The sequence below is a fragment of the Xenopus laevis genome, chromosome 1L (genome assembly GCF_017654675.1).
Source record: "Xenopus laevis strain J_2021 chromosome 1L, Xenopus_laevis_v10.1, whole genome shotgun sequence".
Lineage (NCBI taxonomy): Eukaryota > Metazoa > Chordata > Amphibia > Anura > Pipidae > Xenopus > Xenopus laevis.
The window spans coordinates 118,540,630-118,556,061 of record NC_054371.1 but is presented as its reverse complement, the minus strand read 5'-3'; the positions used below and the strand labels follow the sequence as shown (position 1 = coordinate 118,556,061).

General features: G+C 39.5%; 1 protein-coding gene across 3 annotated transcripts in view; it reads left to right on the top strand.

Moving 5' to 3' along the window:
• The window catches only part of frmpd1.L (FERM and PDZ domain containing 1 L homeolog), an 81,230-nt gene extending 75,215 nt beyond the window's left edge, over nt 1–6,015 (top strand). For all 3 annotated transcript variants that reach the window (XM_018256490.2, XM_018256482.2, XM_041562636.1), the window contains 2 exons: nt 719–1,603; nt 2,601–6,015. In XM_018256490.2, the coding sequence (XP_018111979.1) occupies nt 719–1,603; nt 2,601–4,675 (2,960 nt within the window). In that variant the 3' untranslated portion in view covers nt 4,676–6,015. The remainder of the gene's footprint in view (nt 1–718; nt 1,604–2,600) is intronic.
• The last annotated feature ends 9,417 nt before the right edge of the window (nt 6,016–15,432 follow it).

The window sequence follows — 15,432 nt, the reverse complement described above, 5'->3', positions numbered from 1 at the left end:
GCAGGCAGAGTATGGCACACACAAAGAGGATAGTTCAGGCAGAGTATGGCACACACAAGGAGCATTGGACAGGCAGAGTATGGCACACACAAGGAGCATAAGACAGGCAGAGTATGGCAAACATAAGGAACATAGGACAGGCAGAATATGGCACACACAAGGAGCATTTCACAGGCAGAGTATGGTACATACAAAGAGCAGGATACAGGGAAACCTATCAGGACCACTCTAAGATGAACAGTACTGTGCTACATACAGTGACACAATGCTGGTGCCCCTCCAACAGTTTGTATGCGATGTGAACAGGTGAACAATGTAGGCACTTTCTTTCTGGGTTTGATATATGAACAGTACAGGGTTTTAGGGGTGTGAACAATAGAGGTGTCACAGGTGTGAATGGATTACAGGTGTGAACCTTGCTGTCTGAATTTCAGGCATAAACAATGCAGGGGCCAATTAATCTCAGTACTGATACCTTTTAAAGTTTACACATGGTAAGCAGTCAGAGCAGGCAGACTTTCATGTGGAGGGCCACACAAGGGAGAGAATGAATGTGGCCCTTGGTCTGCCAGTTGAACAGCACTGGCCTAAGGTATTGTCCTGAAGATTTAACGGTTAGTTTAAAATGACTTGTCAACATCACAACTTTGCAAACACATGTACATACTAAGCTATGATAAAGATACTATTGCATTATTTTTTCTTATTTGCATTAAAGGTTATGAATCAAGGGTCTGCAGCGACTCTGACGAATCTTCAGATTTTGATTCCTCTCTAGAACTGTCATCTGATCTCCACATTCTGAAATACCATGGAATAAAACCACTACATGAAGAAGAGGAGGATGTGGAGGAAGACGAAGAAGAAAGAGAAAATGTTAAAGAATATAAAGAAGATAGAGAAATCGATAGTTGTGATGTTGGAGAAAGAGGGTGTTGTGATGGGGGAAATAATGACACAGACAGTATTTCTGAAGCTTCTGACTCTGCTGACACAGAAAGTCAAGGATACAAAATTAGCTGGTCAAGTGATTCCATTGACGCTTTGGAGGAAGATGATCTAGAAACATGTTCTTCAAGCCGTCCAGAGTTTTTCCAGTTTTTCACACCCAGTTTTAAAGATATGGCCATAGACAATAATGGTGTCTTTAATGGATGTTCAGAAGTGAAAGTTAGTAGTGATGGAAGTATAGAATCTGATCCACTGCTTTGTTTTCTGCAGCTTTCAAACAGCAGGGCAGATAGTGAAGCCGATACAAAGGAACGTTCTGGATCACCCAGAGGCACAGAATACCAAGAAGACAATGTACTACAAGGCATTTCAGTTGGATGTCAACTTATAGAAAACAGTTCAATGGAATACTACAGCCTATGCTCTAATGTATCACCAGCTAGCAGCGTGGACAAATATATTGCCAGTAGTCCAGAGAGCAATTCTGTGAGAGATCAAACAGCAGAAGCAAAGAGACGCATGTATATTCTTGGCCTGAACAATGAGGTAGAGACTCTTATTTTAGACCCACCGCCTGGTTTTGGTGACAGTAGCTCAGAAGAAGAGTTTTTTGATGCCACAGATCGTTTTACTCCAACACAAACATCTCCAGGTATAACGATACACATATACTTGTTTTCTGTACATACTCATTTTTCTGTAAATGCCTATTTCACATCTTTAAACCATATAATATATTAATTACATAGTTGGTGCATCTCATTAACGTTTAATGAAGCCATATTGGATGCAGTTTAAAGGAAAGTAAAACCTTAGACCAGAGTTGTAAATGTGCATGTGCCTCCTATTATAGTCTGTAAATCACAAGTGCATCTTCTAGGACAATGAGCCTCAGTACTCACCCTGCATGGAATTGCTGTAGGGCATACTGTATACATTTGCTAAATTCTAAATTCTTAATGGCCTTTAGGCAGAACTTAATGCAGTATCTAGGAAGGCAAAAACACACACATCTCACACTTTCAGGATAAGCCTTCATTTGGCAGCTTCTGCCCTTATGTACAAACTGTGTTGAAAAGACCAACAAATATTTAAACAGCTAAAATGGTACAATATAAAAATATGAATAAATACTTTTCAGTATTTTAAAATATAGTGCACATTCAGAATTCTTAAATAGCTGTATGCCTATGCACTCCGTGCCGCTTGCGTTAGGCCTTGCTTCATTCTAAAGGGGTGGACAGATTGATGAAAGCAGGCATCCTCCGTGCCTACCTTTGCGTGTCATGTCATACTGAGGTGCAAGGTAGGAGCGTCAGGGTGCAAAGCCCGCATTGGGGTCTTGTCCTTACCGTCTGCCTTAAGGCAGGCCACTTAGTGCTCTTGAATTTTTGCCCCTCCAGATCATAAATGACAAGTGATAAATGTGTCTGATTACCAAATCCCTGTTTCATTATTGGTTATTAATTCTATCAGATGTAGAGCCATGTATTATATTTATTTTCATTGATTAATTATATGTTTTACTACAGAGAGGTGTAATTTCAATCATTAAAAAAGTTGAAAGATGATATTATGAGTGTTGTATTTACAGGTTATACATTTTTTCTCATGCTGTGCCTAATAGTTATTGTTCTTTACCCATCTAGGTTCAAAATCCAATTTGGAAGAGAGTAAATTTCCTTATCCAGACAATGTAGGATTTAAAAACTCAAAGGCACCAGAGAAACTCAAAAAGAAGCTATTTTCAAAAAAGGCTGACAAAGTTTTAAGAAAGAGGCGATCTTTCTTACAGACTGACTATACTTCTCAGGTCACATTTCCTTTATCACCTTCCAGCTCACTGGAAACTATGGATCATGTATGTTGCTATGAAAAAGAGTCTCACGTGTCTATCGAGTCACACTCTCCAACTGTTTCCTCCTTAAAGGATACTGAAGGGGAACCTGCTTTACTAGAAACAAAATCACTTGCCCAGCATAAATCTACAGCAAAAACAAAAAACAGAACACATTCTCCAAATTTAATGGAAATGGAGCCTGACACCATGGAAATCAAGTCTGTGACTGATTCAGTTGTATCTTCCATTTCTGCTTTTCGTTATAGATATGATGAAAACATGGACGAGATAAAACAATCTGAAAAACTCTATTCACTTTATAGTTGTAATGAAGAGCATTCCCCTACAGAGAACACAATGGAAGGCAATGATCGGGCTAGTCCTTCCCAAATATCCATACAGATGGACAAAATAAATATCAGTGGACAAAATGATCTCTGCTTGGAAAGGTTTAGTTTTGACACTAGCACTTCAAAGGGCTTTTTATATAGTAGAGAAGGCTTTGAGTCAGAGATTACAACTACATTTAAAAACATATTTGAAGACGGAGACCAACAGGAAGGTCAGGATAAAAACTGTAGTTTAGAACCTTATATAGATCCTATAGGCAGACAGTCATTGTACATTGCCAAATTGGAAAATAAACTGGTCTCTCCAATACCCACTGAACACAAATCTGAAACAAATGGATTAAAAGTACACCAGAACAATAAAGCTAATGATGAAAGTGATTTTCAGCCACAAAATACTGAAACACAAAATGCTTTCCAAGCGACCAGTGTATTATCTGATTTATCCAACAGACATAAATCTGCTTTTTGTGAAGTAGGTCAATTAAATGGCAGAGAATCATCACCAACATTCACTGAAGCACCTACTATGGAAAATATTTATATACCTGGTAATTGTTCAGTTCTGTTGATGCCACCCTGTACATCACCAGGAAAGCAGAATTCTCTCAAATTGTGTTATGATGAGGATGAGGAACAGCATGGGAATTTCTCACAAAAATCTGAGAAAACCAGAACTGCTAAAAAGAGCAACTTACCAATATCGAAATCAAGTGCAACAGACTTCCAACACAATGACTATTTAAGTTATGATTCATCCTTTGTGGAAAACGGGTGTCATGAACGTGAAAATTCAGAGAAAAGGCCTGTGGTTCCTAAAGTTGGAAACTGCAGCTGCCAGTTATCTTATACAAGTTGTTTTCGTGGTGGAGAGACTGAGACAGATGATGAAACCATTACCAATGGAGTAACCGTATCAGAATTACCGAGGACGAGACCTCCTGCATCATATAATGTACAGTTTGTGGAAGGGGACAGCACCAGGAACAGCACTGTCTATTCAGAACAACGTGAAGCATTTAACCATTTAAAAGACAGAGTATATGATGCTCTGACTGGTTTTGACAAATTACAAGACAGTGTGTTGGACCTTCAAAAAATCTTAGAAGAAAACCAAAACAATACAGGGGTGCATTCAATAGATAATTGTGAAGCTATTTTTACAGAACAAAAGTCATCTCTTTGCAGTGTTTCTCGGAATCTGGTCTCTGTCTCTCAGAAGGTTCTAAGATTGGACCAGTCATCAGTAGAAATGTGCAAAGTCATGACAGAAACTTTTTTCAGCCTTCTTCAGATGACAGAAATGTGCCTACAGTTTTCAAGATGCAATCAGTGCGACAAAAGGCAAAATGATGTCCAGTCAAACCTTCGGGATCTTATATGTACCTATCGTCAGTTTGTTCAGGCTGCCAAACAGGCTGTACAGTGTGATACTCAAGACTTACATTTGAAACTCCTGTCTCGGCAGTGCACGTCTCTTACTGCAGCTGTATTTTGTTTAACTCAGCAGTTTAGAACAGTGATATCTCCATGAAATGCACATAGACATTGAGCTGTTACCCAGAATGTGTCTGCTCCAAAAAGGCACTTGGAAACAGTAGAATTCAGTTGAAACTAAAATTTGCACATCCGTTACTAAAGGCAGTAGCTAGGTAGACAATAGAAGGGTCCAGGTTAAGGGTGATTCAACGCCAAACTGTCACATCTGCCTGGGCATAAATATATATCTATCTATATATATATATATATATATATATAGATAGATATATATAGATATATATTTCTCCAACTGGTCCATCTGTTTAGTTTTTTGTTGTCTTGATGAGACCAAATGAATGTTTCATGGTGTATGTCAGATTGAAAAAAATATTTAGTCTGTATGAATTACTTAGCACAAAGATATCAATATTGCCTTATGATTATTTATACTTTGATGAATGGAGATTTAGATGAATGAGGCATCAAATATATTACTCTACACTCAGGGGGTTATGTACTAAAATCCGAATGTAACTCATTATTTAGATAAAAAACCTTGACCCAACTCCCATACCCTATTACTTATTTATCATTAAAAAAGCTTGATTTAATCGCTTCGGGTAAAAACCAGATAAAATCTAGGTTTTTCCCCAAAACTCAAAATTTTTCTGATTTTTTCCCGAAATGGTTAGATTTTATGGCTAATTCCAGAGCAGACCACGGAAACTTCCAAATAGGATACTGACACAACCTTGGCAAGTCTTTTTGCAGCATCAGGTTATAATAAATCTTGAAAAATTCAAGTTTTTTAAAAAATAAAAATGCAAAAAGCAGATAAAGTCGGAGTTTAGTAAATAACCCCCTCAATGTACAATTATAAGATTACACCAGTATAATGGACACTGTATGTGTTTTTCATTTGCCCTATATATAGCTTCCTCTAAAGTAGAAATATTTATTTGTATATAGCCACCAAAGAACTAGGCAACAAAATATACTTGTCTATAATTATCTACAGTATATTTTCATCTAAGATCTAGGTTTTCTTTTTTTGTTTTATCTTGCAAATTCAAGAGCTGAATGATTGTATTTTGCTATATATTAGATAAAACTATAATATATGCCTAATATGCATTTGTATTTTTTCAACATATTCAAGCGAAAAGATGTTGCACTATTATATCAAACATGAAATAAAATGTGTTAGTTGTGACTCCAGGGTAAAAAAAATCTTTTCAAGTGTCTGGAACAATCATATTTGGAATTCTATATATTTATATGCTGTTATATATAATTAAAAAGGTACGCCATGCCTTCCGTTTATTGTTGTTACCTTGTTCCGATGGAGCATGGAAGTACGATGCATAATAAAAGGGCAGGAGCATGTTAAATATCCTGAATGTTGTCTGCTAAATGATTCTTCTTGTTATTATATACCTTTTACATAAAAGAGTCTTACTTAGTGCCATCAGCTTGCTAACTACCAACTTGTGTTTTTGTATGTTTCTTAGTTTTCTTTTTAAACGTTTTTCTTCTGGAGAAGGCATGTAGGTGAATTTAAACCCTTTAGTGCACTAGCAGTTGTATCCCGGGTCATCATAAATGACCATGCAGTACTGTAATCATCAGAAATCAGTAAATCAAGGACAATCGTTACACTTTGCAATACTTTATGCCATTTTTAAGTTAAATTGCATGAAATGTATATTTAGAGAGGGATATGTGAGAATTCACATTTTTCTTGAATTCACAAAGGGAAAAGTTCATGGAGGAAAACTCTCATTTACTCTAGCTACTACCACCATGAAGTTGGTGGAGTTTCCAAAGTGGGCCACATCAATTTGCAAAACGCTCTTGCGCCTATAGAATAACGTACGGTCAGGGGCGTAACTATAGAGGAAGCAGACCCTGCGGCTGCAGGGGGGCCCAGGAGGTATAGGGGCCCCACGAGGCCCTAATTCATATACAATTTCAATAAATATTGGAGAAACAAGTCAACCTCTAAACATTTTGGGGGCCTGAAAAATAATTTGCTGTGGGGCCCAGTAATATCTAGTTACGCCACTGCGTACGGTTGTGGCGATGAATGCTGGAAATTACATTGTGACTATGAATTGATTCAGTTGCATAAAAACAGAACTATTATAAGGTATTGTATTGTATTAGGTTGTATTAGCTTCAATTCCTCCAAGCGGCTGCAATTTTGCTGGAATTGTGGGGAAAAATTCTTCTTTAAAAACATGGCAAATTGTGTCCCAAATATATATTGCACTTGTGGTCATATATGACCCTTTAAATCAGTGTTACTTTTGTGGCCCTTAGTTTTGCATTAAATCTGGGCATTATGATATTCTTAGTACTGCAGGGTAATTCTAATGAATGAATGAATGAATGAATGAATGAATGAATAAAATATATATTTTATATTTTGTGCAAAAAGACATGGAAGAAAGCTGTTGATAAGAATGAAAAGAAGGAAGTATGTAAAACCTGGGTCTTACAGTGCCTACATGCCATTAGCAATATTTAATATTCATACCTTGACCCATCATATGTTTATCATGAATTCATGGAAAGCATCAGTGTTGTGAGTGATTTTGTTTTACAAAAGTTGATGGAGAAAAGGATGTTATCTTCAGCAGAATCGATTCATATTCTGACCCAAACTTTTTTTACAGTTGGACATTGGATGAAATGTAAATACAAATTAGTTTACAGGTATGTAAGATTGTACTTTGTGATACTGGCCAGAAGAACATAATTAGTAGGGATGCACCAAATCCAGGATTTGGCCTGGCTGAACCAAATCCTAATTTGCATATGCAAATTAGGGGCAGGGAGGGGATCACGTGACTTTTTGTCACAAAACAACGAAGTAAAAAATGTTTTCCCCCTTCCCACCTCTAATTTGCATGTGTTGAATCTTTTGCAGGGGTTCGGCCGAATACAAAATAGTGGATTCGGTGCATCCCTAATTATTAGCAGTAGGGCCACCTTTGTTCCAAGGACCCTCTTACCTCACAATATTGTTACAGATATATGAAAACATTGCCATGTAATCATTTTACTTTAGATCCAAGAATATATAGGACAGCAAATACTCATTTGGCAAAATCCAGACCTGACAGAACCCCCCCCCCTCATTTACTGCTTGTTTGGGAACCTATGCCCTTTAAATTACTGTATATGTCAAGTTAAAAATGAATTTAAGAAACGAAGGATGGAATCAAATATTGCAAGACATGCTTTGAGATATAGGAACAAAGCCTCATACAATGTACCCTTCTGCCTAAATGTGTATTGCCAAATGTAAAGTTTCATACAGGAGAAATAAAGTTTTTGGGCTTTGGGCTAATGTCATTGCAAAAAAAAACGAAAAAAAAGAAACAAACCTTACATTCTTGATAATTATGTGCTTCTTACTTTGTGGCAACCATTTGGAGAAGGCGACTTTGCTCCAGCAAGGTCTGTATAGAATTGCTCCAACATTAGTGCCAAACCTCATTCTTTATCTTGTGGCTGAATGGATGCAACTCCCAATAAATCAGCACCTAATAAAAAGTCTTCACAAACCCCACCCTGTCCCATGCACTGGAGTTAAGAGGAGGGATGTGTGAGGTAGGCAGCACATTTAGAAGCGCCACTGATAGGGCAAGCCTTCCTAGGTAACCTGTCACAGTAGCTGACCAAACAAGTGGATTCTTGATTAGTTACGTCCTACGGTTCACATATTAGTCAGGCTCCAGGCTGTTCAAAACTTCACCTCCTAGGTTGATTCCTTGCCAGAACCATTTTGGAGTAAACAGTTGTAATGGAGAACTAATTCAAATGGGAAGTTCACACTAATCTGTATTTGAATCGTTTTTTTTAACCCCGTAGTCCCTATAGCATCTATAGCACTTACTCTATAATGACAGCTTTCTCTGTTTTGTGCTGATGAGTTCAGAGACATTCTGCATTAAAGGAGAACTAAACCCCCTTTAGCCAAAAGTCCCCAGTGGCCCTCTCCCTGCCTCCCCCTGCACTCTCCCTGAATTGTATCCCCCTTCTGCAATTTCCGTTACTTATGGTGCATGCGCAGTTGTGATGAACCCAGAAGATTGTGCCAACTGCACACATGACAATACGTCGCTCACTTTAGGAAGAATACTGAAGGGCGGAAGATGGTGCCTGTGAGCTCCGCTGCGCTGACTTTGCATGTGTGGTCAGTATTTCTAGAGGGGACACAATTCAGGGGTAAGACTGTGCAGGGAGGGGGGCCAGTGGAGACTTTTGGCTAAAGGTGGGTTTAGTTCTCCTTTAAAGAAAACATATAGGATATATATTTATAAAAAAAAAAGACCCTACCGTATATACTCGCGTATAAGCCGAGTTTTTCAGCTCCCAAAATAAGATGAAAAATGCTGCCTCGGCTTATACGCGGGTCAGTTAAAAAAAATTACCTATTTGATGCGCGTGCCTCTTCCTTGCCTCTTCCGTGCTGATGGCTGCGCCTGCGCCTGCGCCTTCCCTCTCTTGCTGACTGCTGCCTGGCTGCCGCCCCTGACTCCCAGGCTAGGGAGTGTGTGTGCCCGCGGTGCGCGCTCCCTGCAAGGCGTGCTGCTGCTAGTGGTGTTGGAGGAGGAGAGAGTCAGGGAGGGGGGCGGGCCGCGTGTCTCACCGAGTTTCCTCGTTATCACTTTCCGAGTTGGGGGGCGGGCTTAAGGGCCCGCCCCGAGTTAAGTTGCGGTCGGTGGATACCATGGCGGAAGCAGCGGGAGCGTCCAGCCGGCACGAGAAGAGCCTTGGGCTGCTCACTAGTAAGTTTGTGTCGCTGTTGCAGGAGGCGAAGGATGGGGTGCTCGACCTGAAAGTGGTAAATTCCCCGTAATCCGTGAGCAGCCCGGGCTTGTTTTTCTGGGTTATCCAGACAGTGGCTGGGTACTGTGCAACAGGGCAATTAGAGGGACTCAGTAATGTGCTGCCTGTAGTACCTGCACTGACCACAAGGGGCGCAAGTTAGACTAACGGGGCTGGCATGGCATGCTGGGTATTTTACCCCAGGGTTGCCATGTTGTCTGTTTTCCAGCCAAATTAGGCTAGTAATTTAAAGCCCAGGCAGGTTTTGTAAACTGCGAGCAATCATGTGTGTAACAACGCGAGCGTGCATGCGTGAAAAAGACGTGCGCACGCGAAACAAAGATGCGGAAGGACTACACATGCCGACCAGAGCAGCGAGCAGGGGGCGGACTAGCGAGTAGGAGAGGCAGATAAGGTGTCTACTCTGCCCTAGCCCTAGTTCCGGCCCTGATCTAAAAGAGTTTAATGCACTGGTATATTCTTGTTTTTTACATATGTCTTCTTCAAACTCCAGACATCAGTAACAATAGTAACTGCTACAGTTTTAAGGCCACTTTCTCAGGTCCATCTGCAAATGTGGTGTAGTACATTGAGCAAAAACATAACTGCATCTAAATTCACAGGCAAAAAAAGAAACATTGAAAAGAAACACAATGACAGCTGCAAATATGTATTATTCATTATACTAAATATAAGTACAGCAAAATGTACAGCAGTCGCCGCACCTGTTTAGCGTGTGAATGCGCAAATCTGCGCTCGCATGCGCGCATTTGAGATATAGTGCGCATGCGTGAATTGAAGTGAATTCGCGCGTGTGCGCAGAAGCGCAAAAAGTGAGAAGAAATGCAGAGAGTCAGGCAGAGAAGGGAACCAGACTTGGGGTAGGCGACAGAGGCACGTGCCTACTCTGCCTACCCCTAGTTCTGGCCCTGTAGTTCAGGCCCGGACTGGCAACCTGTGAGTTCTGGCAAATGCCAGAGGGGCTGCTGTAAATTGCCATAGACTGTCATTAATTATTGGGCTGGTGGGTGGCTGTGAATCCCAGTCAAGACCTGACATCGTTTCTGAACATTAGTCTTTATTTGTATACAACGAAAGAACATCAGTAACTCCCTGCATCTTGTATTACTCTATGTTTAATTATTAATAAATAACAAAATACTAACTAATAACTAAACTGTTAAACACTAGTCACTTAATTGACAGAAAAGTAAAGCAACTCTCCACCAACCAAAAAAATATGTATACACTGTCCATTTATGGGAACAGTATACTGCACACTAAAAGTATAGTCTTGAAGTTTGCTTTGAAACATAGAACAATTAAGCAGGTTGAACTAATGCTCAGACACTGTATATAATATTTAGAAATTGTGCTGTTACATAACAGATGCAGTAACTAATTGAACTGCACATAAAAATGAAGCAAGTTGATGGCAGCGCATGGGTTAAACACACATGACATGCTGGAACGTTTCAATTTCTTTGTGTGATCTGTGCAGGGCGGGGAGGTCAGCAGGAGATGAGCATGCCAAAGCTCAGGAGCACCTCCTAAGTCTGCCTGCTCCCTCCTCTGCTGCCTGCTCCCACTGGATGCAGTATGAGAATTGAAATGTGAAGGGCCAGCAGCACTCACAGAAGTACTAAGGCAAGTAACACTGGAAGAAAGGAAAGGGGGCTGAACATGAGTGCTTTCCATTACTCTATTTAAGAAACTTGATCTCAACTGTATAATAAACGCAACGATTCCTTCTATTTTAGGATATTTACTATAAAAGGGCACAATTTAAAGAAATTATGGTATATGTCCCCTTTAAGAAAAATTGTATTATTTATTTAAAAATGTAATACATGTAAGTTCACCGCACAAAGGCCACTATTATAAATCCAAAGAAGAAAGAGATCATCTCAAGAGTGTTCAATATCAGCTCCCCCAAAATGTATATATATATATATATATATATATATAAAAGAACCATGTAAGCTACAGTGTTTCCATAAACTACTGGCACTGGTCCTCACTGGAAAGATTTCTGTTGGCATCAGTCAGCAGGGAGTTAAAATTGGAATGTAATCAATTGACGGAGCACTCTGCTGATATATTGGAAGATTTACAATACCCTTAATTAGAGGTGGTGAAGGAGATAACTTATAAATTTCAACTATGCACAAAAGTATATCTTACTCCACACTAGGTAATTTTACTTAAATTTCTAATTTTATTGATTATTTTGAGATCATTCAGTTCATCATTAGATGTAAAAAATTAATTGAGAAATATTTACAATACTCAATTAATCAATATACTCGCTAAACCTGCACATGCATTAAGTTATAAAGTGCTTCTATTCATACAAGTTTGCTTGAAAATTCATCGACTTGCACATAGAAATTCATTTTCAAGTTCATGTGTGGTTGAAATAATTTTAAATGCACCTAAAGTTCATTGGCAATTAATCAGTTGCATGCCTCCATTAAATACAACCTTAAGAGAATTCATAGGTCAATCCAAATTCATACTGTTAAAAACTGTTAAGTTTTACAACGTGAAAAACATTGAAAATACCTGCTACCAACAAAACAAGACACTCCAAAAACACGCTCCATTAGTGTGCTGCAAAGGCCGTGATCCCTCGCCGACAGACGGAAACACATTTGTTAAACCATCAAACACTTTGCTACTACTGTTATTGTGTGATATTTCTCACATTCATATACTCACCCATTTGATAATTGCTTTATGTATTAGATGGATGGATGGAACTGACATCAGGGGATGTCATTCCGCCATTCATTTCTATGGGATTTTTAAAAGAATATTTATCAATGGGTGAAAGTGAAAGTTCGTCCTTTGATAAATAAACCTTTCAAAATCCCATAGAAATGAATGAAGAGTGGCGGAATTTCACTTATACTTCACAATATACCCCTTAGAGGCAGATTTGTTAAGGTTCGCGTTGTGTTTTCCATGAATATTTGGGGTTTTCGAGTTGATTTATTTTATTTTTTTGGGTTAAAAAAAAAACTCGAAACGTTGGCGATTTATTATAGCCCAACCCTGGAAATAGCTTGAATCTAAAAATACACCATCTAAAACCTATCGAGGTCATGTAGAAGTCGGCAGAGGTCCCATGAACCATTTGAAGATGTTAATAACCTTCATGATGTTTTTTTGGAGGGTTTTGCCCGAAAACAATCAATTCGAGAGATTTGATGTTTTCCCCGCCAAAAACTCAGTTTGTTTGAATTTTTGGGTTGTTAACCCTGAACTAGCTGATTCGAGTTTTTTCCATTCGAGTTTTTTCTTAAATTAGAAACCATTCAAGTTGTGAGATCATTTGAGTTATAAAAAACTCTACAATTTGACCTTTGATAAATAAATCCCTTAGTGTGGGGTTGGCCTTAAAGCATCCTCTGAAGAAGTTGAAATTAAGGGCTCACATTAGTTTAATTTCACATGTCAGAAAATTGTCCTGCGTAAAGAATGCCTTGCACTAAGGCCTACACAAGTAGCTATTCACTCCATAATATTCAGAATTAAAACTTAGGGGCTAACAGTGCCAGGGCAAGGTATTTGTTCACCCAAGGCAAGTTCTTCAACAGTACTTCACAGCTCAGCAGCAACCGCTCCAAACATTTACAGCAGCACAACATACACAAATAATAGATTATTTTCCATTCCTTTAGCATTGTCCCTTCAAATTACCCACAATGTGTAGTAACCACCACCACAACTTCAGCTACAGGAACAAGAGCGCTTCTGTGTGACCAAGCAAGCCACGCCAGCACTGCAAATTCACGCTGCTAATCCGGTGGCCACTTGATAACAGAAGAGCAGCCAGAACCTGCGCCAGGGACCAGATTAGGTAAAGCAAGACTATCATCCTGCCAGGGAGTGGGGCAGGCTGCAGCTCTCCGTTACGTTTGCCAAACATTGTTTTATTAAAGGCTAAGTCAACACATACTCACAAAATTTTAGAAAAAAATATTCTCCCTAGCATGTGTGCCCCCCCAATAATTGCACCCTAGGCACCTGCCTATGCCTAGTTCTGGCCCTGGGAGCTAACAAACATATATAATCCCAAATTTAAAATTTGATTTGCTATGGCTTGTTCTTACCTCATTTTGATTTCTAGAGGGCATTGTCAAAGTAAAGCAGGTGGGGTAAAACAAACAATTGTTTTGCAGTGTGATTCATTTTGCAATTGTAATTTGCATTTGGTTCACTTTTTCCTGTTTTTCTTCTGTATTTCCAAATAAAATATTTTTTAAAATCAACACAAAAATAAAATATATAGCATTATATATTCAACGTTATCTTGGGTACAGAATACAGAAATTACAGAATACAACATGTCAACAATCAGAATAAATTCATAGGTTACAAATATATATGGCTTCTAGAGACTCCTAAACAGGCCCGGACTGGCAATCTGTGGGTTCTGGCAAATGCTATAAGGTGCCATAGAAAGCCAGTATTTAGTGGGCTGGTGGGGGCTGTTTGGGCCTCTGTGTACCTGAAATGCCAGGGCCTATTTTAATTCTCAGTCCGGACCTGCTCCTAAATGTGAATATATATATAATTTTTTATAGTGGACCTTGTTTTCAAAGCCAGCCCTTGAAACGACGATTTACCAATTAGGCCTGAAGAGCTAGGCTGGTAACAGGTTTTGTTGGCAACCAGAAAAATATTAAAGGAGAACAAAATGTACAATTGCTGAGGGTTGCCAAGATGTTAGGCACCCCCCCAACAATTATTATGATTGCATACCCAATACCACAGGCCTGTGCTCCTATTTGCTTAAAACTTCCTTAGGTCATTGTTGCCATCTACTGTCTTAGAAGGAAAAACTCACCTTTTTTTACTCTACTGCTAAAAAAATAACAAAATGGTGGTATAAAAATGATACTTTTATTGGCTAACTAAGATAATCATCATAGCAAACTTTCTAAACATTTTAGTTACTTTTTGTTATTTTGTTGCCCTGTGACTGGCTAACACGGTACAACAACTTTACCAGGAATCACTCTACCGCTCACACACCTGCACAGGCTCAGAGAAAAGAAGCCAGAGGAAAAAGGATGAGGCAGAAAAGCCTCTACACAAAACCTCTAGGCGGGTGCAGTTTAGTGCTAACAGGCACAGGCCAGGAATATCAGGCAAGTGATTAAAATCACTGGGGGTTTAGAAGAGATTAGGCACTCCTGAAATAATTAGTTCTCCTTTACATGACTTCTTAAAGGAGAATTCAACCCAAAAGTTAAAAAACTCCTACCCCACTACCCTACATAGACCCCCCCTCCCTTCCATACTAAGTGTTACGCTGGGCAAATGTCCCTAACATTTTACTTACCCCTTGGTGGAGATTCAGGCATCGGCGTTCACGGGCACCATCTTCAGCGGGTTTGGTAATCTTCGGAATGAGACCAGCGCTTCAGCAATTTTTGTGAGTTTCGCCGCATGCACAGTTGTCGCGAAACAGAAAATTGCTCCAACTGCGCATGTGCCACCACGCCGGTCTCATTCCCGAAGAGAAGAAGATAGCACCCGTGAACTCTGATACCTGAATCTGCACTGAGGGGTAAGTAAAATGTTAGGGGCATTTGCCCAGGGTAACACATTTAGGCTGGGGAGGGAGGGGTCTATGTAGGGGGGTAGGGTTTTTTTAACTTTAGGGTTGAATTCTCCTTTAATAAAAATAAGGTATAAACACTCCACCGGCACCACACTAGAAAGAAAATAAGCATCTTTTTATTCCCGAGTACAAGTTCTATTGAGCAGACATTTTTTTCCCCTGAAAATCAGGAGCTGCGAGCAAATTTATATAGAAAACTTCTACGATGACCCCGCTGCCTGCTTTGCCCCCAACAGTGCATTACTATTAGCAAGCGTAAAATGCGTCCTAGAGCGTCACTCCCTAAATGTGGCTACGTGCTGCGTCACTGCGCTTATATGTCGTGACGTCACACTCTC